At 42.0% G+C, this 27,688-nt stretch overlaps 1 protein-coding gene across 1 annotated transcript in view; it reads left to right on the forward strand.

Moving 5' to 3' along the window:
• Positions 1–27,688, forward strand: part of mfap2 (microfibril associated protein 2) — a 45,629-nt gene that overhangs the window by 11,299 nt on the left and 6,642 nt on the right. Inside the window, exons 2-5 of the mRNA XM_028807936.2 lie at positions 14,242–14,335; positions 22,377–22,451; positions 22,668–22,703; positions 25,324–25,431. Of these exons, the coding sequence (XP_028663769.1) occupies positions 14,299–14,335; positions 22,377–22,451; positions 22,668–22,703; positions 25,324–25,431 (256 nt within the window). The 5' untranslated portion in view covers positions 14,242–14,298. The remainder of the gene's footprint in view (positions 1–14,241; positions 14,336–22,376; positions 22,452–22,667; positions 22,704–25,323; positions 25,432–27,688) is intronic.

The following is a 27,688-nucleotide window of genomic DNA, read 5'->3' on the forward strand; positions in this document are numbered from 1 at the left end:
ATTTATCTTGATTTTCAGAAGGCTTTTGATAAAGAACCATTTAAAAAGATCAGTAATCAAAAGTGGCAGTTCAGGGAGTTCAGTCTGTAGGTAGGTACATGTAAAGATCCAATGCACCCCCAATCATAGCATTTGTACTCCTCTGCCCTGTGCCAGGCACTTCAGATCCTTGCATGCCCACACTACCAGGCTGAAGAACAGCTTTTACCCCCAAAGCAATCAGCCTATTAAATGCACCGAGATCACAGCCCCTTCCTATAACAGAGACCACCAGTGATTTGAACTGAACATCTGCATCAACCACACAGAGTCACACACTTCCACATCACCCATGTGGCGCTCATGACCATTACATTGACTGTAATCTTCACTGTGACTTCATTTATCTAGTTATGCTTACATGTTTACCTTTAGTTTACTCTGTGAATGTTTGGAACTGTGAATAGTAACTGTGCTTCTCATAATTTAATTATTACTAGTTTACTGTCTACTCTTATATACTTTTATCTAAGCCATCCCTGTGTGGAGAGTGCTTTAAGTATTGAGAAAGCACTATATAAATGTAAAGAATTATTATTATTATTATCTATAGGCTTGCTCTAAACGATACTTCATGGTATTGTACACTGACAGTTAAGGCATCTTGCATCTTCCATCTTGCAATTGGCTCAGACACAGGAAGAAGCAGGTGATGGTGCAATGAACCTCATCAGAATTGTCTGACGTTAAGTGTGGTGTCCATCAGGGGTCAGTGCTGGGGCCGCTGCGATTTTTAATATATATATAAACGATTTGGATAGGGGGCATCACAGTGGGTAGCGCTGCTGCCTCGCAGTTAAGAGACCCGTCTGGGTTCGCTTCCCGGGTCCTCCCTGCGTGGAGTTTGCATGTTCTCCCCATTTCTGCGTGGGTTTCCTCCGGGTGCTCCGGTTTCCTCCCACAGTCCAAAGACATGCAGGTTAGTTGCACTGGTGATTCTAAATTGTCCCGTGAGTGTGTGTGTGTGAGTGTGTGTGTGTGAGTGCATGCATGCCCTGCGGTGAGCTGGTGTCCTGCCCGGGGTTTGTTTCCTGCCTTGCGCCCTGTGTTGGCTGGGATTGGTTCCAGTATCCCTGTAGTTAGGATATAGATTTGGATAGGAATAGAAATAATGAGCTGGTTAAGTTAGCAGATGATTTCAGGCTCCGTTAAATCATCAGAGAGGGACTTGGACAGCAGACAGGCTTGAGCAGATTTTGTGGACGATGAAATTTAATGTCAGGAAATGTAAAGAATTACACGTAGGAAGTAAAAATGGAAGGTCTGAAACTTATGAGAAGGCACCTGGGAGTCATAAGGCGCCTTTCCACCACAGGAGCTATTTACTGGAACCAGAGACTTTTCAGAAACTCAGGAACATTTGTAGCATTCCCACTGCAGGTACTATTGTGGGTGAAGCTCGAGCGATGAGTTGTGTTGATTGGTTTAACACAAGTACTTGCACCATCTCACAAATCAGTTAGTGGTTTGGACTTTGGAGAGTTATCAATAAAGAGGGAGCACCACACTCTTCATAGTTGCCTTCCTGGTGGGCAGTACCACGCACATCAATAATCTCCACAGTGAAGTCGCGATCGCTTTAAAGCAATAAGGTGGGGAGAGACCCCTGTGATCTCCTGAATGAGCCTCACTTTGCAGGTCACGTATTTTGCGTAAAGGTTACAGTCCCTGTTGTGGGAATGCAAACCACAAAGGTGGCCAGGGACCATAAGTGGCCTAAGCCCTACTCATTGGATCCTGAAAAAAAGTTCCTCTGCCTATATTTGACTTATCCAGACAGTGCATAGAAGCCATTAAGAAGGCTAATAGGATGTTGGGTTATCTATCACAATGAGTGGAGTACAAGTCCAAGGATGTTCTGCTGAAGCTTTATAACACACTGGTGAGGCCTCATCTGGAGTCCTGTGTGCAGTTTTGCTCTCCAGGCTACAAAAAGGATATAACAACACTAGAGAAAGGTCCAGAGAAGAACGACAAGGCTGATTTTAGGACTGAGATATGTGAGCTATGAGGAAAAACTGAAGGAGCTCAGCCTTTTCAGTTTAAAAGGGAACATGATTGAAGTGTTTAAGATTATGACTAGAAATAGTCCAATGGATCCAGACTGTTAATTTAAAATGAGTTCATCAAAAACATGGGAACACACTTAGAAACTTGCCAAGGGTAAATTTTGCAGAAATGTTAGAAAGCTTTTCTTCGCACAGAGAATCACAGGCAAATGGAATAAATGAGCAAATTGAGTAAATGACTTTAGGGACCTTCAGCTTGATGTTATTTTAGTGAAATGTGGTGGATAGGATTGGCAGGCTTTGTTGGGTTGAATGGTCCTTTTCTTGTCAAAATGTTTTTATTCTCATCTTGGCGTTCTTATGAGTGTTTGTGCCTTAAACCTAAATAAAATATTGCCTGATTGCATTCACTTTCACCAGAGCGAGTTGTGTATGTTTATCACACCTTCAGGCCACTCAACTCCTTCAGCTACAGTATGGTACCATCTCCTTGTCCTCCGCCCCAGTGCCTTCACCCACATTGTGCCAATACTTATGTTTCTTTGCTTGGTGTGGATGGAGAGCTGTGTCTTCCATGTCCGCTTCATTCTTTTGCCCTTATGTATTGTGTCCTACCATCCCTGTAACCACAAAATAACCCAGTAAGAGTGCAGTGCACCTGAGCAGGTTAACCTGCAGGTTTTAGATGTTAAATAACTGATTTAAGAAAGACGGAATCTGCTCAGAATAAAGTGAGTTTAGGAAATGGATGGATGGATAGAAATGGAACTGCTGTGAAGCAACTGTTGCACATATGGCCTATGCGGGTTATATATGGGTTTGGGTTTGTCTAATTTAGGATTGTGTGGGCTCTATAGCCCACCTTTCTATGAGGTGCCCCAAGTGACAGATTCTTGCATGGACAATGTAGCCCCCTAGTGGCTAAAGCATGGGACTTTAAACCATGACTAACTTTTATTTTCTCAATCTATCACTCGTCACTTGCATGATCACATCAACTGCCAGAACTCTGGTTTTACTTAGAAGGAAGCAGTTGTCCTGGGAACTTGGGATTTATTAAGTGGCTTTAGATAACAAAAAACATAAGCTAAATAAATGTCAGCCTTCAGGTTGATGATTTTGGGTGACTCTATCATCTTTAGCTGTATATAGCAAGACATTGATTCTATCCAGTGTCTTTAAAAAGGTGCAGTTATGGGTCAAGCCACTAGGGGGCAGCATTGAAAAGCAGCATCAGTGCCCATATTTATCAAATGTCTCAGAGTAAGAAAATGGTCCTAGCCAGCTCAAATATTGCAGAGTGACGCAAATCTGACCCTTCTCTTAGCAGTAAGAGTTACAGCATTTTATCAGTTTTGCTAATTTAGCAAACTCCTCCTAACTTCACCAGGACTTAGCAACTTCACGCAGTTCACGAGTTCTCCTAGGATCTGCCAGGAGATGGCATTCAGGAAGAGATCGGCATGGAGATGTTTTGAAAAAGCTGGACAACAATGAACTTATAAAAAGATACTGAGATGGAATAACATTCAAAGCAAATCTTGTATGTCATGTGATCGCGCGATCTACACAGAGAAGTCATGAGCTGTGAGACAGAATGAAAGTAAAGTTAGTAATGTTACTTTTTTTGGCCACAGTGAAAATGAAGTTTTACAACTGCAATAATTTGGGTGAGCAACAATAAACTATTTCTTGAACTCTGCACCAGACTTTGAACGCCCTTACAACGTGTGAGGTAATATGCAGATTTACACGTTTCTCCACTACTCTGTGTGAAGCAACGGTGTAGCAGTCACACCCATCGGAGTCTGTGATTTATTTATTTTATGGTGGGGACTCCAGGAACACACCCTGCCTCGACCCGATGCATACACACTCACGCACAGTTAGAGGCCCAATGAATCAATAAAAAATAATGAAATGTAGTTATCAAATGAAGGAAAAAAGAACATTCAATATAACAAAAAACACAAATGCAACAACCCTCCCTAGTTTCCCCGATGGCGATGATAAATCAAAAGACAACACAGCAAACAATAAATAATGTCCAAACCAGTACAATGTGGCAGAGACAGGTGACGATGGAAGGCGAGTGAAAAGTCTTGTGAACGGTTCACTGTAAGCAATGTGAAGTTTATCCTAGTGGTATACTGATGTGGCGTGGGATGAAGTGATTGTGAGCGCTCCCTCTGATGAAAACTTATTAACATATCCAGACAAGAACAGTAATCCAAGATAATCGACCAGTAATCCAAACAGGTGTGAACAGCATATGAATAAACAGACGGATGATCGTGATCTCTTTCTGCATCTTCCATGCCCCCTTTTTAAAGAGCCCATCCGCTCCATCTTCTTCCCAGCAGCCCCTGCGCCCTCCGAAGCCATCCAATTGTGTTATACCGCAGGGGACACTTAGAAGTGTAGTACCTTCTAAAGTAGTGCTGCTATAATGGTAAAGCAAGCTGCCTTCACACAAATCACTGATTTTTCTGGGGTTGTTGGTGTGATTGATGACATGTATATTGTCAAGATGGGGTCACAAATTTGCACAGGAGACTGGAAAAGGGATCAGGGTTCCAAGGTACAAAATCTTCATTGCTGTACTGACAGGTACAAACACAAGACTTTATTCAGAAGGGGTTTAACAACAGCAGAAATGCACACCGGTTGCAGCTGTCAAAAATGGCGGTCCAGCTCCCCTCTCCAGGTCAAAAGAACACAAAGTCCTCCTCATAAAGTGGCTTCAATGGCTTGGAGCAGAGACTGGAGCAGACGCTGTCTGAGGGAGGGAGGGAGGACAGGAGAGTGAGCCGTTAGGTTGCCCGGGGCTGGTCTTTAAAATGTTCAAAATCTGGTGCGATAGGCATTTTACGCCGTAAGCTTGCAGCTGACCCTGCAAAGGGGACGGGTAAGTGTGTGTTTGTTTCTCATTGAAATATTGTGTAAGAGGGAGTTTCTGAAGGGCAGCTGTATTTTTTTGCCATAGTTTACTGTTTAACAGAGAGACAGCTCGCAGTTAAGAGCGTAAGAGCATGCAGCTGGTGGCGCTAAGCAGGGGGAAAAATGGAGCAGGGGAGCTACTGAACTGCACAAGAACGATGGTCGCCACCATTATGACCAGCTAACTGACGGTGATACTGGTCACAATATAAAGATCAATGCCTCAAGTGCGGATGAGCATGCACATGTCAATTGCAAATGATATTATAGTATCAAAACCCAGCTGGTCATGGGTGCACACTATTATTCTTGATTTTGTTGCGAACTGGCAAGAATTATGTGCAACGTAGTGCAATATCCTGCCTTAGTAAGCTTTTCTTCTTCTTCCTCTTCTTCTTCTTCTTCTCCTATTTTGAATATTATTATTATGGTCAAGTGTGGAACAACAAGTAAAAGGTGACCAAAGTTAGGGTGCCAATCTGGTCATCCCCATTTAATCATACACAAACCTAAAGCATTATAGACGCTCTGTGGTGTGAAATATAAATCGAATGGGCCAAAATAAAGAGTCATTAGGCTTTGTTGCAGTGTTTCTTCTGTTAGTCACAATATAGGAGCTCCATCTTGCGGTGTGCTTTGCTCACAGAGTGACGCCTCCTTCCATCGACCCCGTGACTTATTGATAGGAGACCTGAAGGAGTGGAGTCAGTTGCCCTCACTGGGTGTCTTCTCTCCCCTCCTATAAGCAGCATCCACAGAAGCTAGAGACAATCAAATTTTACCTCAAACTTTTCGCCAAGCATTAATAACCATCTTTCCAAAACAAAACAAGGACTTATCACAATGTGCATCAAACAGACCAATTTCACTTCTGAATAATGATGTTAAGATACTCTCCAAAGTCCTAGCTATAAGGATGTAGAAAGTGTTGCCTTCGGTAATATCACAAGATCAAACTGGATTTATTAAAGGCCGACACTTAGCTTCCAATCTCTGACGCCTGTTCAATGTAATATATTCACGTGCAAAGACAAACACCCCAGAGATATTATTATCGTTGGATGCAGAAAAAGCATTTGATATGATTGAATGGAACTACCTTTTCACTACATTAGAGAAATTTGGGTTTGGCCTGAATATTTGTGCATGGATCAAACTACTGTATACCAATCCAGAAGCTTCAGTTTGTATTAACAACATTTGCTCAGACTACTTTAAACTAGAACGTGGTACCAGACAAGGATGCCCCTTGTCACCACTGCTATTTGCAATCGCCATTGAACCACTGGCAGTTCACTGTCGAAATGCTGATCAAATAAATGGGATTATCAGTGAATGACTGGAACAGAAATTTCTCTATATGCAGATGATATGGTTTTGTATATATCAGACCGACAAAATACTGTGCCTGCAGTCTTAACAGCACTTACAGAATTTCAAAAGATCTCTGGTCTCAGAATTAACTTGAATAAAAGTGTGAATTCTCAAGCATACAATATTAGATTGGACACCTTCCCTTTTATTATTGCAGATCAGTTTAAATACCTAGGGTTAAATATCACAAGTAAACATAAATCTATTCATCAACAAAATTTCGCTGTCTGTATGGAAAAAATTAAGCAAGACTTGCATAGATGGTCAACCCTCCACCTCACTTTAGCTGGAAGAATTAATGTTGTTAAGATGAATATCCTTCCTAAGCTTGTCTTTTTATTTCAAAACATTCCAATATACATCAATAAATCATTCTTTAAGCAATTAGATTCAACCATAACCTCATTTATTTGGAACATAAAACATCCACAAGTCCAAAGAGCGACTCTACAAAGACCTAAGACAGAAGGTGGCATGGCTCTGCCTAACTTTGTTTTATTACTGGGCAGCAAACATACAAGCTATAAAAACCTGGACACAAGTAGGTGAACATACACAGGCTTGGTCAGCAAGAGAAATCAAATCCTACAATACTTCTCTATATTCCCTGCTTTGTGCCCCAGTAAATGCAAGTTATCGCCAATATACTAATAACCCAATTGTGCTTCACTCACTCAGAATATGGAACCAATGTAGAAAGCATTTTAAGATGGAGAATCTTTTATCAGTGGCACCTCTACATGAGAACCATCTTTTTCAACCCTTGCAAACATATGCAGTTTTTAATATCTGGAAAACATTTGGGATTACATTGCTTAGAGATCTTTATATAGACAACATCTTTGCATCTTATGAACAATTACATTCCAAATTTAATTTTCCAGCAACACATTTATTTCACTATCTTCAAATTAGAAACTTTGTCAAACAGAACCTGCCCAATTTTCCCCGTCTCCCACCTTCCTCTATGCTGGAAAAAATATTGCTCAGTCTCGAGGACTCTGCCAGCATTTCGGCAATATATAAAAATATTTTACAGTCCCTCCCTTTCAAAGATCCAAGAGGACAATAGGAAAAGGATCTCTAACTCAACAGATCAGAAAAGGAGTGGAAGGTAGCAATGCAGAGAATTCATTCGAGCTCCATATGCGCAAAGCATAGAATTATTCAACTCAAAATTGTCCAAAATGTTTCCAGGGCAAGATCCAACCTGTGAACGCTGCAATCAAGTTCCAGCCTCACTGGGTCACATGTTCTGGGCCTGCACCAAATTAACATCATTCTGGACAAAACTTTTTAAGTGCCTCTCATGCAGCCTCGGTGTCACAATCCCTCCTAATTCACTAACAGCTGTGTTTGGTGGGCGCACAGAGGGGCTTAAAGCGGAGAAGGACAAACAAATTGTGATTGCCTTCAATACACTATTGGCATGCAGACTTTGTTAAACTGGAAGAATCCTCTTTTAAGTTGGTGAGTAATTGATGTTTTATGTTATTTTAAATTGGAAAACATCAAATTCTCACTTAGAAGATCTGTGCAGAACTTCTTCAAAACCTGGCAGGATCTAATTAATAATATTTTAGAATAAGCTCTTAAAGCACTGAGGAAGTAAATTCTCTCCCTATTTCTTTTTCTATTCCATTTATCTGTATCCGCCTATTAAACTCTTCAATATTATTTATTTTTACTATTTTTTAATTTTAGTCCGTTGGCCATGCTCTCTTTCTCAGGGGTGGGAGTGGTTTTGTTTTCAATCCTATTTTTTTTGTGTAAAAATTGATCTCTTTGTATGGAATGATTACAATAAAATCAATAAAATTTAAAAAAAAAAAGGAAGAGGACATGATTAGTGCCAGCACCCCCTCTCATCCCTGAGTGGCATTATGTACCTCAGAGGAGCCTGGAGGGTGATCCACTGATGCTTTGAAAACTTTGTGGTGCAACCTTGCAGAAAAATGTAAAATATCATCACAAGTGCCATTTTGTGGCTTGGGGTTCCGTGAAATTGTGACGTCTTTGTTTCTCAAATGTGAACTCCTACTCCTAGTGGGTTCAGGCCTCTACATATCTCTCTCATGTCCTACTCTGTGGTACAACAAACTCTTATTCTAGTCAGACTTTACATGCAGTTCCTAGGATTAATTCTGAGATTCCTGATAAATATGGGAGCTCTGGTCAATTACAACAAAGTCATTGAGTTGTGTAACTTGGTACAGGTAAAATGGGTATTAGGGAAGTGGACAGATCCCATGTAGGTGATGACGAGAAGGTGGTCAGTCTGCGGCTGTGGTGCCCTGTTCTTTGCCCTACCCTAGTGTGTGCTCATGAGAAATTCCACAATGGACAGTTAAGTGAGGGATGCCATCGTAACCTGTTGATGCCAGGCTTATGAAGCCTGCTAGGATCTCTCCTTCAAAATGAAGTGTGAGTCTATCCTTGACTGACCCTTCAGTGACCTCTGTTTATATCCTCACAATTGGTCTGGTCACTTTTATTTCATTCCCTTCTCTCATTCAGTCCATTCACACTTTAGTGAAGGAAGAGAAAGATGAATTTTCAGCCCTCCCTTGGAGTTGCTTTGTTTCTGGGTGAATGGGGAGGGCCATTTGGAAGAATTGTGGGTCATTTGTGAGATGCTTTCTAGGAAATGTTGGCTCCTTCTATTGTTCATGTGTAAGGGCACACAAAGCCTGGCCAGCCAGACACAGATTTTAAAGCATAAACTGTAAAAAAGACAAAAGTCTGGCAGTTCTTGCTCCTCGGACTTCCTGGCTGGGTATACACTTTAGGATGCCGCCATCCTCTTGACCCTCCTAACACAAAAGCTCTAAAATGCTGTGCCGCTGGAATACCCCCCCCCCCCCCCCCCCCAACTCCCCACCTCTTCCTTTTCACGCACCCAGCCCTTTTTTTGGGCCTCAGCCGAGATCTTGTCCGAGCCAGACTGTGGGCCAGTCTGCCATTCCCCTCTCTGACTTTGTAGATGCCAAGATCAACAGGACCCGCCCTAGCCTTAGCAGCACTTGCTCGCCATGCAATAACGGTGCACTTTGGCAGCTGGAAAGCTGACAGGGGTTGGCGGGGGTCTGTCTCGGAATGTGGTCTCTTACTGTCTGCTTTTTACATTTAAATTAAAGAAAAGAAGGGAGGTGGGCTGAGGGGGAACAAGTCTGAGGACTACAGGCCTGTCACATTCTTTCTAACAAGCACTTGTCCCAGCTGATGTCTTGGTGCAGGTGGGCAGACTTCTCTGTCAGTAGCTGTAGGTGTCAGTAAAATGCTTAAGAGTGTTCAGTCCAGTCTGAGGGGCTGTCGTAGTGGAGTTGAGGTTCACTTTGGTATGCTAGGATCCAGACAGGTGTGTCCTTTGTGCCCCAAGGAAAATAAGAAAAATAAAAGTCAGCAGGTATAGAAAGTGAGAGTAGGAGTTTAGATTGACTCTGGGCACCAGGAGAAAATGTTTTGAAGTTTCTTCTTCTTCTTGGCTGCTCCCATTTGAGGATCACCACAGTAGATCATCCGTCTCCATCTATTCCTCTCTTTGATGTCATTTTCTGCCACACCGACTGACTTCATGTTCTCCCTCACCACATCTATAAACCTCCTCCTTGGCCTTTCTCTTTCCCTCTTGCCTGGCAGTTCCATCCTCCACATTCTTTTCTTGATGTACCCCTCATCTCTCCTCTGCGTGTGCCCAAACCATCTCAATCTTGCCTTTCTTACTTGGTCCCCATACTGTCATACCTGTGTTGACCCTCTAATACACTCATTCCTAATCTTCTCTATTCTTGTTACTCCGAGTTAAAATTGTATCATCTTCAACTCTGCCATTTCCAGCTCTGTCTGCTGTCTTTTCGTCAGTGCCACCATCTCCAAACCACACAACATAGCTGGTCTCACTACCATTTTATAGACCTTCCCTTTCATTTTTGCAGGTACTCTTCTATCACAAATCACTCCTGTCACTCTTCTTCACTCAGTCCACCATGCCTGCACTATCTTCTTCGCCTCTCTGCCGCACTCTTCCGTTGCTTTGGACTGTTGAACCCAAGTATTTGAATTTGTCCACCTTCAGGACCTTGCACCACCTTCCCTCTCATTCACATATCTTACTCCTACTGATTCTCATTCCCCTTCTCTCCAGTGCGTACCTCCACCTCTCCAGGTTCACCTCAACCTGCTCTCTGCTCTCACTACAGATCACAATGTCATCCATGAACATCATAGTACACTGACAATGAGAGAAAATACAAAGCCAAATTTGCTGTGATCCATTCAGGAGCTCAGTAGTGCAAGGCAACTGAAGCTTAATGATTCATTTACACGTTGTAATGAGTGTGGCGGCAGTGGAGACAGACAGACAGAAACACACACATAGACCACTGCAGCTACTGGGCTCCACACATTTGAGAAGTGCTGATGTTTGCTATGATATCTTTCTGTCGTTTTAACTATTTCATCACAATTTGAAATAACAACAGCACAAAGAGTTTAGATAAGCATTGTGGTCTATGGATATACGACATGTTGAAATGCTGTGGCTGTGTTTGCATTTCCAGTTAGACACTGATGTTAAATTTCTTTAGTTATTCATTCAGACATGCAGTCAGAAGGTGGGTGTTGTGCAGCCTTGTCTGTGCTTTACTGGTGTTGTTAGGCAGATTTGTTGATTCAGGTGTTTTGAGCACTGAAATCTGCATCTCCTGTGGCTCTTCATTATCAGCTCTCTTAACGGCAGTCCTTCTGACGGACTGTGACACACCATTTACTTCAAATGCATAGTCTGCAGCTTATATTTTCACAACTGTAGCTGTCGATTCTTTCAAGCTTACATTGACTCCTACCGTATTGTCGTAACGGTGAACAGCAGAGAGCGCACACGGCACCTGTGACTACGTATCATTCATGTCTACCAATCGTTCATTAATGCCGTTGAATGCCAATATATAATCTGATGCTACAGAAAGGTTTATCCCTTGCATCAGGTTATGTTTATTTTTAAAACGTGCAATGTGCTCTCCGCACATGCGACACATTTATATTCCTAACAGGTTTTAGGAGACTTTTCAACTGTTCATTGTAATCAGAAGCTTGCTGTCTGTCGGACCAGGTTAACTAGAGCACTGCCGATCTTTTCATTTCAAAATCCCCGCCCCTACTTTGAGCTCCGCCTTCAGGAGGCATTCGATTGGTTTAGAAATGTGTCACTCAGTGTTTCCACCCACTTTTATGCAAAATTTACTCATGGTTGCCTCTAGAGGTATAATATATTATGTCTAGCTTCAGCGAGACTAGAATAAACCGGGCTTTAGATGTGCACTTCACCAAGTGGACCAATGTGTGTCTGCCTGGCGCTGACAAGTGGTAGTAAGCAATTGCACTGGGGCTTGCAATTGTTTCCCACAAACAAGCAATTCCCAGTAAGTGCAGGTCATAAGCTCATACTGATTATGTCCCCAGCACTTTGTACTCACCACCTGTTCCTGCTATGGATTGGATGGTTTAGTGAGGTCCTTAGATCAGCCCCAAGCAGTTACTTGAGGCCGCAAGCGGAGCACCTAGAAGTTGATTGAACTTGACAGTAGAGGATGTAAAATTCGTAACAAGGGGCAAATGTTGGAGGGCTGGTGCATCCACCTGACCCTGACTGTGTCATCAGAACCTAACCCCATTATCACAGTAGAATCAATGCTTCAGTTATCTGTCGTTTTCGGATCATCAGGTTTTTCAGGAACGTAGCATCCACAGATAATAAGAATTGACTGTATCTCTAAATCATTTTAAGATATCTTAAATGCACTCTGAGATATCTCTAAATACCACGGCGTCGTCATAAACAGGGTGAATACTTATGAGATCAGTTATTTAGTGTTATATATTTGCAATTGATTTAGCGCTTTGTGGAGATTTGTATTCAGCTTGACATAAAGAGTCTTTTTTGTTGGTTAGTGTCAAAAATGACAAATTCAATCCACTCTAATTCAGTGTTGTTTAAAAATAAAATGTGAAAACTGCCTAGAGAGTGAAGACTTCTATATGCCCTGTATATATGAAGGCCAGTCCGGTGGCACATCGTTAAGGCCTGGGCATATTGTGCACGTGTTTTATTTAAGTTATATTTTATGGTTGAGACGGCGGTTAGCACCATGCCCACACTCTATGGGTGTACAGTATATTGTGTAAGATTTATACAAGGACTGAATCTCCGAGCTCCAGGGCACTGAGTACAGATTTCAGCCTGACCACTAAATCCCATTGACAAGCATATTATTTTAGCTCGTCGGTGTAAATTGACTAGGAGGGCAGCATAGTGGCTTAATGGTTAGCTGCACTCCAGGGGTCTCAGCCTGGACCCTCTCTCTGTGGGGAGTTTGCTTGTTCTCCCTGTGTTTCTGTGATTTTCTTCAGGTGCTCCATTTCCTCACCTCTCACAGATTTACAATTTACATTAAATAGAGTGGTAAGTGCATAAAAGTGGTCCTCAATGGACTGGTGTCCCATCTCTCATGTCTTGCACCCATAAGTTCTTTATAATAGAATTAGCTTATAATAGAACTAGCTGTGTAAGCCCGTGCTGTAAAAAGCCTGGGCTCCTAGAAACTATTGAAATTGTCAGAAAAAAAATTTGAAATGCAGAGTCGTCGATGTCGTTCTGCGGATGTGCCCGCCCCCCCTTGTCTATCAGCGACTATGTGAGTTTCTCTCTCCTCAGAGGTTTCGTTTTGCCGATGTGTTCGCCCCCCTTGTCTATCAGCAGCTACACGAGTTTCTCTGTCCTCAGAGGTTTCGTTCTGCGGATGTGCTTGCACCCCCTTGTCTTTTAGTGGCTAAGCGAGTTTTATCTCTCGTTTGTCTTTCCTCGATGGTTTCACTTTGGCGATGAAGTCACTTTTTTTCAGCTTCATGCTGTAGCCTTGTACTTCTTTCTTCTTCCGACTCGTTAACTTGGGGCCACCTTGCCAGCTCTTTGAGCTTCATGCTGTAGCCTCGTACTTCCAGGCTGGACAGACACACACACACACACACGCACGCGTAGACGTTTATATATAAGATGGACGGGTGGTATTAGAAATTGGATGGAAGGAATCCTAATTTACAGCAACTATTACACTACACTGCACACAATTATCTAAAATGGATGTTAACATCAGGGAGGCATGGTACTGAAGTGGTAGTAATGTTACTGTAAGGAGAATGGAGTTTATGTCCTGGGTGCTCCCAGTGTGGAGTTTGCATGTTCTCTCCGTGTTGTCGTGGGTTTTTCCTGAGTCCTCCAGTTTCCTCCCACAGTCCAAAGACAAGCATGTTAGGTGAACTAGTGATGCTAAGTTGGCTCTAGCATGTGCCTTCATACTGTCATGGACTGGCACCCTGTCCTGGGATTGTTTCTCCCTTCTGCCAGGTACTAGCTATGATATGCGCAGAATAAGCAGGTTTCAAAATGGATGGATGGATGGATATTAGCACCCATTGTAAGGTGACAATTTGGATCAAATACTCTCATCGAAGGAAACACAAGCAATGAAAATATTTTATGCCACAAACTCTCAAGGATGTTTCAGGGATGTAAGCCACCAACTCCAGGAAAGCCTTCTCATAGTCTCAAGGGAGCAGCCAAAGGGTACCAAACCAATAGTGAAGATAGGTGCATGAAAGAGAAAGAGATTTGTGGCCTTCACCCCAAATGAGTGCACTTCTTAAATGTAATACTTACTGCCAGCTAGCAGTTGTGCTGATGGAGGCCTCACTGAACCTCATATTGAACACCTTCAGCTCTGTTAGGCTATGTAGATGAGGGCACCAATGTTGTAGATTCACCCATTCAGGTGGTCTTGGAATTGACAGGTCCCCACACAAAATCTCTTGTCTGTCTATGCAGAGAAACAGAAGAGCTCTCCTCGCCTACCTCCACCGAGACCCAGCTGAAGCCAGCGCCATGGTCTCTCTCTGCGTCTTCCTGCTCTCCTTCCCTGGTGAGTAACACATTGTTATGTTTAGAGATTTGACATGTCTGCAATGTTTGGAAGATGTGTTTTCATGTTGTGCTTTCCTCATGCTGGGTCTGAGTTTGATCATTTCATTTTCAGGTGTCTTAGTGCAAATGCCCGTGGCTTACTGCATAGTTACTGTTACATTTCAACCAGGGTTTGTTCCTGGACTTATGTTTATTTTCTTTTTATTATTACTTATGTTATTTTTCAATAATTATTTTTCACGTGTTTATCGATGTTAGTTAATATTGTTATATTCATTTATTTGATAAGTATATCTCATTTTCCTCTCATTTCCTCATGAGGGTCACAGTCATGTAGCTGAACACAGTCTTCCCTGTCTCCAGATGCACACATTTTCTAGATCTTCCTGGAGTATTCCCAGGCATTCCCAAGCCAGACCAGAGATGTAATCCCTGCAGCGTGTCCTGGGTCTGCTGCGGGGTCTCTGCCCAGTGGGATCTGCCTGGAGCAACTGTGGGGGGAGCCTTCCTGCATGGTGTCATTATGTCAATCCCAAGCAACCTCTCTTGGCTCCTCTAGATCTAGAGGAACAGCAACTCTACTCTGAGGCCCTCCGAAATTACAGAGCTGGCACTTATATTTGCTGTCTCAATATCCTAGGTGATGACGGGATGTAGATTGACCAGTAAAATGTGAAATTTTGTCTTTAGACTCAACTCTTGCTTCATCACCATGGACAGGTGTAGCACCCACAGAACAGCTGGCACCACTCTAATCCAATACAGTTTAATCCAGTTATGCATTTTTGTTTGCCTATGTACTTTGTGCTCCGTGGGTGGAACCCTAGGAGATTGAGTCACCGTGAAATCACAGCTAAAGGACCTCCCTCCCCCTGTATAATTCATCTTAGGGAGCAAGTCTCACAGAGGTTCCTTGATTGTCGTCGTGTAAGGATCTTCTTCATTTTTCAATACTATTTGGGATTTTATGGTTTTGCTTTCTCTTTGAATCTTGCCACCTTGCCTTATTAGCCTTCAGTTGTCTTTTTAGAAAAAACCCTTTTTGCCTGTTATATGGCAGTTCACTTGGCGACTAGGATGGGATTTAATGTGGATAGGTGGACTGTAGTGGCCATGCTGTGCACACATGCTGTGTGTAGTGGGTGCTGCCGCAGAGAGAGATCAGTTAACATCACCACGAAATGCTCCGCTCACAGTGTTCACTATTGTATTGCTAAGTTTTAAAGATTTGCACTGTGGTTTATTGTGAACCCGTAGCATCTGGCTCAGAAGCAATTTCCTTGTAATGTGAACTAAAAGAGTAACTTCATTAGTGAGCCATGCAGAGGCCATACTTGAATACTATGAGCGGAGCGCTTTCTGGTGAGGTCACCTGATCTCTTTGTGTCATCCCCTAACTTTTCTGCACAGGCATCACCACTACACTTTTGTTATTCTTTGTTGATTTTTTTGATTATTTTACATTTACCTTTATTTATTTTACATTTATATTTATTTACATTTATTTTGGAATATTAATATTGTTTCCTCATTATTTCATAATGTGTTATGGGTTTTGAGATATGTTACTATAATGTATGCCAGTTCTAATAATAATAATAATGCATTTCTATAAATTACAGTTAGGTCCATAAATATTTGGACAGAGACAACTTTTTTCTAATTTTGGTTCTGTACATTACCACAATGAATTTTAAATGAAACAACTCAGATGCAGTTGAAGTGCAGACTTTCAGCTTTAATTCAGTGGGGTGAACAAAATGATTGCATAAAAATGTGAGGCAACTAAAGCATTTTTTTAACACAATCCCTTCATTTCAGAGGCTCAAAAGTAATTGGACAAATTAAATAACTGGAAATGAAATGTTCATTTCTAATACTTGGTTGAAAACCCTTTTCTGGCAATGACAGCCTGAAGTCTTGAACTCCTGGACATCACCAGATGCTGGGTTTCCTCCTTTTTAATGCTCTGCCAGGCCTTTACTGCAGCGGCTTTCAGTTGCTGTTTGTTTGTGGGCCTTTCTGTCTGAAGTTTAGTCTTCAACAAGTGAAATGCCTGCTCAGTTGGGTTAAGATCAGGTGACTGACTTGGCCATTCAAGAATTTTCCACTTCTTTGCTTTAATAAACTTCTGGGTTGCTTTGGCTGAATGTTTTGGGTCATTGTCCATCTGTATCATGAAACGCTGCCCAATCAATTTGATTTCATTTGGCTGGATTTGAGCAGACACTATGTCTCTGAACACCTCAGAATTCATTCGGCTGCTTCTGTCCTGTGTCACATCATCAATAAACACTAGTGTCCCAGTGTCACTGGCAGCCATGCACGCCCAAGCCGTCACACTGCCTCCACCGTGTTTTACAGATGATGTGGTATGCTTTGGATAATGAGCTGTTCCACGCCTTCTCCATACTTTTTTCTTGCCATCACTCTGGTAGAGGTTGATCTTGGTTTCATCTGTCCAAAGAATGTTTTTCCAGAACTGTGCTGGCTTTTTTAGATGTTCTTTAGCAAAGTCCAATCTAGCCTTTCTATTCTTGAGGCTTATGAGTGGCTTGCACCTTGCAGTGCACCCTCTGTATTTACTTTCATTCAGTCTTCTCTTTATGGTAGACTTGGATATCGATATGCCTACCCCCTGGAGAGTGTTGTTCACTTGGTTGGCTGTTGTGAAGGGGTTTCTCTTCACCATGGAAATGATTCTGTGATCATCCACCACTGTTGTCTTCCGTGGATGTCCAGGTCTTTTTGTGTTGCTGCGTTCACCACTGCTTGCTTTCTTTCTCAGGATGTACCAAACTGTAGATTTTGCCACTCGTAATATTGTAGCAATGGGTTTTTTCTGTTTTCGCAGCTTAAGGATGGCTTCTTTTACCTGCATGGAGAGCTCCTTTGACCGCATGTTGTCTGTTCACAGCAAAATCTTCCACATGCAAGCACCACACCTCAAATCAGCTCCAGGCCTTTTATCTGCTTAATTGATAATACAATACAATACAATAAAGTTTATTTTTGTATAGCCCAAAATCACACAGGAAGTGCCGCAATGGGCTTTAACAGGCCCTGCCTCTTGACAGCCCCCCAGCCTTGACTCTCTAAGAAGTCAAGGAAAAACTCCCAAAAAAAACCTTGTAGGGAAAAAATGGAAGAAACCTTGGGAAAGGCAGTTCAAAGAGAGACCCCTTTCCAGGTAGGTTGGGCGTGCAGTGGGTGTCAAAAGAAGGGGGTCAATACAATACAATGCAGTACACAGAACAGAACAATTTCTCAATATAGTAAGAAATAAAAAATATAAATTTTAGAAGTACACAGCAGAATTTAACAGTAGATGATATATTCCATAATAAGATTTGGATTTGTGTAGAGTCCTGGAGACCTCATCCTTCAAGCTGCCTCCCCCATTTGGCCATTCCACGGCTGAAACAGTGCTGGGACAGCCAATCCGATGAAAGGACCCCTCTTTCCCACGATTCCTGCAATCCTCCATCTGGGATGACTTTTCCTTAGGCATGACAAAATGACGGACTTGCCCACACCTGCCCTTGAAATAGCCTTTGAGTCAATTGTCCAATTACTTTTGAGCCCTGGATTGTGTTCAAAAAATGCTTTAGTTGCCTCACATTTTTATGCAATCGTTTTGTTCACCCCACTGAATTAAAGCTGAAAGTCTGCACTTCAACTGCATCTGAGTTGTTTCATTTAAAATTCATTGTGGTAATGTACAGAACCAAAATTAGAAAAAAGTTGTCTCTGTCCAAATATTTATGGACCTAACTGTATGTTCCGTGTTCTCTATCTATTGAACCCAATGCTACAGCTGGAGTCCCGCCCCATTGCTTTTTAATAACCGACATTCTAAGTAATGGCTGTCTTGACTTTATGGTTATTCCTTCTTTTTTTTTTTTGGCTCTTCTTTAGATTTTGAATTTTGCTTACTGCAAGTGCTTTTTTGATTATTCTTTGGTTAATGGGCTTTATTTTTTAATATTGATTTCTGGATTATGGATTAAATTTGTTTGATTTCAGATTTGTCTTTTGGGTATACTGTTTTTTTACTTCTCTGCCATTGCTTTAGTTCATACTTTTGAAATTTTGCTAGTAAATGTATACATGAAAAGCCATATTTTGTTATTTTGAGCCACAGGCTTTACTATTCCTCTCTGGCTGTTCAGATTTTCAAACTTTAAAAGCCTTAGCCTCCTTGGGGTGTAGATAACGTGTACCCATTATAAGGACACTATGATTAGGAGCCTCTTTGGTACTCCCAGCAAGTGTTTAATTTCTAGAAGATGATCCATGATAACACTGCACAATTTTTTTTTTTTTTAAAGTCTTGCTTCCTGAAAAGTTTTTGAGGATTGTGACAGGTATTTACAGAGTATGCACAAATATAGTTTTGGTTTTACTGCATCACATAGGAACTCTGAAAAATAGACATTTATATGTTTACTGACAATAACGTATTTAGTCACGTTTATGTTTCGCATAAAGTATTAAATTCAACAGAATTAAAAGTGTTTTGCTCCTGATTTTCTTTTGTATTCAATGTCCGGTGCATCACATTGCAGTGTCCAACAGTAGTCAGCAAGCATTGATGGATTCCAGTTGCCCTGGTATCGTTTCTCCATCGTAGCAATATCCTGGTGAAACCTTTCACCGTGTTCATCACTGACAGCACCGAGATTTACGGGGAAGAAGTCCAAGTGTGAGTGGAGGAAATGAATCTTGAGTAACATGTTGCACTTCAATGTCTTGTATGCTTTGAGAAGTTTTTCTACCAGCTGAATGGAGTTTGGGGCTCTGTAATTGCCCAGAAAATTGTCAACAATGTCTTTGAAGGCTTTCCAGGCATTTTTTTCTGGCCTGACTAACAGATCTTCAAACCGCTTGTCACTCATTACATGTCTGATCTGGGGGGGCCAACAAAAATGCCCTCTTTGATCTTGATGTTAGTTATTCTTGGGAACATCTGTCTTAAATAACGAAAACCTTCGCCTTCCTTGTTCAGTGCTTTCACGAAATTCTTCATGAGTCTCAGTTTTATGTGAAGAGGAGGCAAAAATATCTTTGCCAGGTCAACAAGTGATTCATGTGCCGCATTTTTCTGTCCTGGAACTAACTTTTTATAGAGGGGCCAGTTCTGTCGAGTGCGACTCTTTGGCTTGGCTGTCCCATTCACAGATGAAACAACAGTACTTTGTATAGCCGAGCTGCAGTCCTAGTAACAGAGCAACGACTTTAAGATCTCCACAGATATTCCAGTTGTACCCGCTACACTGGACGTGCTTCAGCAACAGTTCCATACTCTCATACGTTTCTTTCATGTGTGCTGCATAGCCATCAGGTACTGAAGGATAAATGTTGCCATTGTGTAGCAGAACAGCTTTCAGGCTTAACATTGACGAATCAATGAAGAGACGCCACTCTTTTGGGTTGTGATCACAACCCAAGGCAGAGAACAATCCTTTAATGTCACAACAGAAACTTAGGCTGTCGACTTGTGCAAAAAATTTGGTTATATCATGATGTTGGCTTCGAAACACAGAAATTTTCGTACCTGGTGACAGCAAACACCATTCCTGCAGTCTCGAACCCTACAGCTCGGCTTTTGATTTTGACAGACCCAAATCTCTGACCAAATAGTTTAATTCGGACTGTGTTATCAGATGTGGATCACCTGATGAGCACGGTTCAAAATCCGGGTCAATGTTATAGTCAGTACTCTGCATTGCAGTTTCTTCATCTGGTTCGTCTAAGGTCCAATCTTTTGGTGATTTTGGAATTGGAAGACTGTCGTCATGTGGCACGGGTCTCGTTGCTGAAGGCAGATTAGGATATTCAATTGACTTCTTGTTTTTGGCAGAGAAACCAGACACATCAGTCAAACAGAAGTAACAGTCCGTCACATGGTCTTTCTGTTCTCGCCATATCATTGGAACAGTAAACGGCATCATCTTTCGAGTGCCTCCGAGCCAGGCTCTCAGACTGACAGCACATGTCACACAGCAAATGTGAGGCACCCATTCCTTGTCTTGATCACCAATTTTGCAGCCGAAATACAGATGATAAGCTTTCTTCACAAGAGCAGTCATCCAACGTCTCTGAGGCGCAAGTGTATATTCGCCACACACAGATATAGCAGAATGTATCATGGCTGTTACGACATTGACGAGACATATCACTGACACCAAAACGTCTATAGCATCAAGCTTACTTGCTGTTATATTGCTACTGATACTATACTGATACTATACATACACACTGACTATCTATATTAACCAAATGAGCAGGATCGGTGTAAGTAAGCCACATTTATAGCATGCTGAGACAGCGTCAAGCTCGTTCAGACCTGCCCAGGCATGCTCAGGATGTCAACTTCCACAGAACAGCTTCCAACTGGGCCTGATTGATTTTTTCTGGACATGCCCAGGCTGCACAAACCGTTGTTGATAAGTCACTTACGGGAGTGAAAATGTTTGGATACAAATATAAGAAAAGATCATGACAAAACTGAAGATTTCTCTGAAACGGTACGTGATGGGTAAATTTTGATGTGATATTCATGATCAGCACCCAAATCTATAAGAAACACCCAATATTGTTCAAGAAGCAAAAACTTTGTTGCACAGTGTAACCTATGGTCAGAAATTGCACCTGAAAGCTATAGGTGAGAAGTGCTTCTTAAGATCAGCAAGTCCATGGCACTCACTTCTCACATCCTGCTTCTGACTCACTAAGAAATTCCAAGATGGCAGCAGGTGACCCCTTTAAAGCAACTATGTCAAGAGATCCACATGAGAACTTCTTGCAAGTCATTGATGAGGCTTGGGTGAGGATTTCATCCAGGGCTTGCTAGATAGAATCATGTAGAGAAAAACTCTGACTGGTCTTGATCTGCCATGTGCATAGACTGGAGGCATTCATTTTTATACTGTAGTGTACTTATATATAAAGGAATTAAACATCGCCCACTAGATTGCAGCACTCTGTAAGGTAATAAAGTTATATACTTCATGTGTGAGTTCAAAACAACAGTGCGTGAACACTACACTCCAGAAGGTGGCAGTAGACTTAGTTTACATTTGTCACAGTTTATGCCAGCCACCATGTTTAATTAATGTGAACAACAGCAACAATGGTGGAACGGAACACAGAGGAAGAGAGAGAAGAAATGGCAATGATTTTGATGCTCTTCAGCAAGTCTCTCATCAAAGGACCTAATGACAACACACTTGAGACTGAGTTTATTTAGCAGGACCCCATTACTCTGCCATTTAATTAATGGGAACAATCACAAGCAGAACTGGCAGCAAGTCCACAGACTTGTTTTCCTTTCTGTGTTGTCATTTTGCTCATTCAAAGCAATGGTGTCTCATGCAAAAGTATTGAAGATGATGTGCTGCAGAAGTCAATTAAAACCTCAATGAAGATATCTAGGTGGGGTTTCATAATTTCCACTAGGGGCAGAGAGCTGCTGTGGCTTTTCTATGTTGTCTGGTCAAGGACTTCTAGTGGTCTTTTCTAAATGTCCAGGTGGTAGGTCTCCTGTGCACTTTTTTTTTGGATGTTTGGATGAAGAGCAACTGAGGTATGTATTTGGATGTCCAGGTGGGCTCCTCTTGTGACATATTAATATTTTCCATCCAGTGTCCTCTTTTGATACATTTGTAATATCCAGCTGGGAGCCTCCTGTGGCATTTTAAGAATGTCCAGATGGAGATATCTTGTGGCTTAGGTACAGGACCACGAAGACCCCAAGGTCTTCTCATTCAGTTCCATCTTCTGCTCACTGTGTGTTACTTAGCAGGCCATTTGACCTGTCTGGGTTCCATTTGTGGAATATCACTGTAAAAATAACCCTGTCTAACCTATGATGTCAAACACTTCTAGTTGCTCTTCATGTCATAGTTACACCAACAAGACCATATCTGTGTGTCTACTCTGTACATTTTGGGCGCTGGAAAGTAAATTCTACTGAGATTTGACTCTGGTGTTAATAATTAAAACCTGATTTTATTTTTTCCACCCTTTCTTCATAGCCCTGATCATAGCTCAGCAATATGGAGCGGGTGATGAATTCTATAGCACCCTGAATGGCTACGGACAGTTTGGAGGTGGGTATTCATCTTAGTGTGTTCCTGGCTGTGAGTTGACAATGTAGGGTGGAAAGTGATCAGGGTGGGTTGATTTCCATTCATTTCTGTGTGGTGTGGTGGGTTCATCTTAGGTCCTTATCAAATTGTGTTGATCTTTCAACTGTTTGATGAGATTTCTCATTAGCTCTCAAGAAATTCTGCTTATTCACTTTTCTCACCATTTTGTTTTCATAGGTGAAGACGAATACAATCCAGAGTTTGAATATCAAGGTAACGTGAAATTGACATTTGGAATTAAAGATATAGAGTTGCGATTGTCACTATGAGATGGAAGGGCCAAATGTGTGTGTGAATGCTCTGAATTAAACCCAAAAACGAGAGAGAAACCATCAGAATTCCTGGCCACATAACACTTCAACTTATTAAGATTTTAAGAGAAATTAAACTAAACAATAATCCAAAATGAAAAAATAAAAGAATCTAAATTTGAAAATAATAAATCAAAATGAAAATTGAAGCAATTCAAAACCAGAAATTGATAACATTCCAAACGTCAAGATCTATGGGTATATTCACACTAGGCCCATTTGTTCTGTTCCGTGCCCAAGTGTGATTGTCGCCCCCTCCCTACTGCCCCGCTGGCCTGCACTCACACTGCGCGTAATCATGCTGCATGTACGAGAAGATTTTTACCTTGAAAAATGATGTTATGGGAGGAATTTGCAGCTTTTCTTGTCAACTACAATTCACGTTCACATGTAAGGTGAGAATAAAAACTTGTTTTTAACTCAAAAGATCTTGAATGAAATGAAAGTTGCACTGTCTGACTTGTCGCGTCATTTAACGTCATTTCTGTTTTCCATGCTTGGGCACATTTAGCAATCACACTTTTCCTGAATGCTACTGAACCGTCCTCAGGCCCACCTCTTCCAAGTGGGCCAGGGCACAGTATGGTTGTCCTAGCATGGAGCGATCCCACTAGTCAAATGAACTAGACTTTGTGGGGCTACTGTCCATGTGAACAGACATGCTCAGGCATGGAATGTGCGAGTATACCCTGAAATTACAAGCCACAATTCCAAGAAAAGGAAGAAAAGCTGAAATCAAATGATCAAAAGACCACTAAGTTTATAACAGGGATAAAAACACAGAAAGGGGGCAGAGAAGACTCTTAGAGAAAACTGAAATCAACACACTCAGTCAGTAGTTGCCAGGGGCTTAAAGGTATTGAAGCCATTGACGATTTGAGCAATTAGGACCTAAGTTCTCATCCACAAACAAAACAATACAAAATCACACAAAAAAGCATAAGGGGAATTAACAAAACTAAAAGATAAAACTAATAATCAAATAAATAATTAAACATTCAAAAACAATTAACACAAGCAGATATGATGTATCCACTAATATGCCAATGCCCAGTGTAGATAAAAGGCTATGTCATATGTGTTTTTGGCCATTTAAGTGTGGACAGAGCTACATTAGTAAATGATGTGAAAACACATCAAGTGATGGAAGAGATTGATTTTGTTCAAAAATGCTGTAGTAGTTTCAACATAATTATAGTTTGACAAGACAGTGGAATAAGCTGCTACTTAATAAGCTCAAAAAGAGACGGCGTCTTCCAAAAACGCACACAGAAGGCCAGACCAACCCCAATTCTGTTCTGGGCCCCAAGAACATGCCTCACCCTAGGCGGCCTAACTCCAAACTTTAACAGGCAGGCTCTCCAGCCTGCACAAGCCTAAAATGAAGCTTAGGGTTTTTAAACTTTAAATAGATTTTTGTAATTGGAAACAGGGAAAAATGTAAACTGTCAGACTCACAAATCAAAGCAAAGTTTTCTTTAAAAATATTTTAAGATTTATTATGAATATTTCAAAGGATTGCAAAAATTGAAACAGGAGCAAAATACGGAAGAAAAGATGAAACCTTAAAGCAAACAAAATTAAATAATCACTAAACAAAAACAGTACCTTTAAACAAGAGCCGGGGTCAAAAATCCAGGAAATCTAAAAACCAAAAAGATGAGCAAACAGGAAAACATGAGTGCAGAAGCTGCTGTGAGAATTGCACCTTCTTTATTTATCCTGCTGGAGCAGCTGCCTAAATCAGGTGGCCCCTCCTCCTGGGGGTTCAACATTCGGGAGACAGGTCAGATGACATGAACTAATACATATAATGTTAACATAGTACAGGATTATGAATAATTAATAAATAACAAAATGTCATTAAGGGCGGCACGGTGGCGCAGTAGGTAGCGCTGCTGCCTCGCAGTTGGGAGACCTGGGGACCTGGGTTCGCTTCCCGGGTCCTCCCTGCGTGGAGTTTGCATGTTCTCCCCGTGTCTGCGTGGGTTTCCTCCGGGCGCTCCGGTTTCCTCCCACAGTCCAAAGACATGCAGGTTAGGTGGATTGGCGATTCTACATTGGCCCTTGTGTGTGCTTGGTGTGTGGGTGTGTTTGTGTGTGTCCTGCGGTGGGTTGGCACCCTGCCCGGGATTGGTTCCTGCCTTGTGCCCTGTGTTGGCTGGGATTGGCTCCAGCAGACCCCCGTGACCCTGTGTTCGGATTCAGCGGGTTGGAAAATGGATGGATGGAAAATGTCATTAAAATTATAATATTACATAAATATAACAAAGACAGAGCAAGACCAAAAACCAAATGAAAAACAAATATTTAAATAATAGCTAAAAGATGAAACCAACATGAGCCAGGTCTACAACTTTGCCTGTACCGTGCCAAAGACAGGATTAGGTCAGCTGTGTGCATCATGTGCTGCTTGTAGGGCACTTCATGTCATGGCTGTCTTTGAGAGAGCCAGACTGGCATTATCTCAAAACCACCAGCTCACTATTTAGTTTCTTTTTTCTTTCCTAATGTTTGGACAGAGCCAATCCATGCTACTGAGTTGCAAGAAACCCTTCAACACGCTGAGCAGAACCTGGTCCGCACGGAGGAGCAACAGCAGCAACAGGAGACGGTCTTTCCAGTGGAAGGTCAGTTTGATGTTTTCCTTTTCTAAGACTTTTTGAAGTTTTTAGTAGCACTAATGTGTGTAAGTTTGTACACTACCAGTCAGAAGTTTTGGAACACCTTAGTTTTTTCAGTTTTTTCCTTCAAATTTAATCAGTTGAAATGCTATGAATGACCTACAATGCTGAAAAGGTAAGCAGTAAACTGCCAGAGGTTTAAATTTAAAGTTTAGGTTAGCAAAAAGTGAAAAAAGCAGATTACAGAATATTATAAATGGGCCTAGGTTACAACCTACAGATGTTCTGCAGCAATTAAAGTACAGAAATCCCTCCTTTATCGCGGGGGTTGCATTCCAGACACGAAAAGTGAAAATCCGCAAAGTAGAAACCATATGTTATTTTTATATTGTCATGCTTGGGTCACAGATTTGCGCAGAAACACAGGAGGTTGTAGAGAGACAGGAACGTTATTCAAACACTGCAAACAAACATTTGTCTCTTTTTCAAAAGTTTAAACTGTGCTCCATGACAAGACAGAGATGACAGTTCCATCTCACATTTAAAAGAATGCAAACATATCTTCCTCTTCAAAGGAGTGCACGTCAGGAGCACAGACTGTCAGAAACAGAGAGGAAAGCAAACAAATCAATAGGGCTGTTTGGCTTTTAACTATGCAAAGCACCACCGAACAACGCAGCTGCTAGGAAGGGAGCAATGTAAAGGTAGCCTTTCAGCATTTTTTTAGAGGAGCGTCCGTATCGTCTAGTGGTGCGAACAGCCCCCCCTGCTCACACCCCCTCAGTCAGGATCACAGAATGTCAGAGAGAGAGAGAGAGAAAAACAAACTATTAAAAATCAATACGTGCTGTTCGAGCTTTTAAGTATGCGAAGCACCGTGCGGGAAGCATATCGCTTGACAAAACAGCCACATTTAAGCCCAGCAAGGAAGAGAGCAATGTGAAGGTAATCTTTCAGTATTTTTTGAGGAGTGGCCGTACCTTCTAGGGGTGCGAACAGCCCCTGTGCTCGCAATATATTTGAGGAGTTTTATTTAATACGTAATACGCGTTCTGATTGGGTAGCTTCTCAGCCATCTGCCAATAGTGTCCCTTGTATGAAATCAACTGGGCAAACCAACTGAGGAAGCATGTACCAGAAATTAAAAGACCCATTGTCCGCAGAAATCCGCGAACCAGCAAAAAATCCGCGATATATATTTAAATATGCTTACATATAAAATCCGTGATGGAGTGAAGCCGCGAAAGTCGAAGCGCGATATAGTGAGGGATTACTGTAAATGAAGTCCTGCAAATTGAAGCAAGCAATTTGCACAGATGTCCCATCCATCCATCCATCCATTTTCCAACCCGCTGAATCCGAACACAGGGTCACGGGGGTCTGCTGGAGCCAATCCCAGCCAACACAGGGCACAAGGCAGGAACCAATCCTGGGCAGGGTGCCAACCCACCGCAGCTTATCCATCCATCCATCCATTATTCAACCTGTTATATTCTAACTACAGGGTTACGGGGGTCTGCTGGAGCCAATCCCAGCCAACACAGGGCGCAAGGCAGGAAACAAACCCTGGGTAGGGCGCCAGCACACCGCAGGGCACACACACACACTAGGGACAATTTAGAATTGCCGATGCACCTAACCTGCATGTCTTTGTGACTGTGGGAGGAAACCAGAGCACCCGGAGGAAACCCATGCAGACACGGGGAGAACATGCAAACACCACGCAGGGAGGACCCGGGAAGTGAACCCGGATCTTCTAACTGCGAGGCAGCAGTGCTACCCACTGCGCCACCGTCCCGCCCCACAGATGTTCCAACTTCTGTTAATTACTTAAAAGCCCTCTGTCTGTCTTAAAGCAGAATTGGGTCAGTCTGTGTTACTATACTCTCTTAAGTCCTACTTGAACAATATTCCAGTAATAATGTCAAGAAAACAACAATTAACAAATTAAATGAGACGGAGCATTACTACCCTTAGAAGTGTAGGGCTTTCATTTAGAGAAATGTCAGTGAATCCAACGGTGTGTCCTACACAATCCAAAGGCAATTGGAAACTAGAAGAAACTCTGATAGGACGAGATCGGACCAAGTGAAAGTCGCAAGCCAATCAGATGACAAGATTCTGAGGGTCACCAGCTGGTGTGATAACAGGCGCTTCACAGCACCACAGCCTCAGGCACAGTTTAACAGTGCAGGTCGACAAAAGCAAATGTCAGTGTCAACTGTGAAGAGGAGACTTGGTGCTGCAGGTTTGAGAGGGCGAG

The sequence above is a fragment of the Erpetoichthys calabaricus genome, chromosome 8 (assembly GCF_900747795.2).
Source record: "Erpetoichthys calabaricus chromosome 8, fErpCal1.3, whole genome shotgun sequence".
In the NCBI taxonomy this organism is placed as follows: domain Eukaryota; kingdom Metazoa; phylum Chordata; class Cladistia; order Polypteriformes; family Polypteridae; genus Erpetoichthys; species Erpetoichthys calabaricus.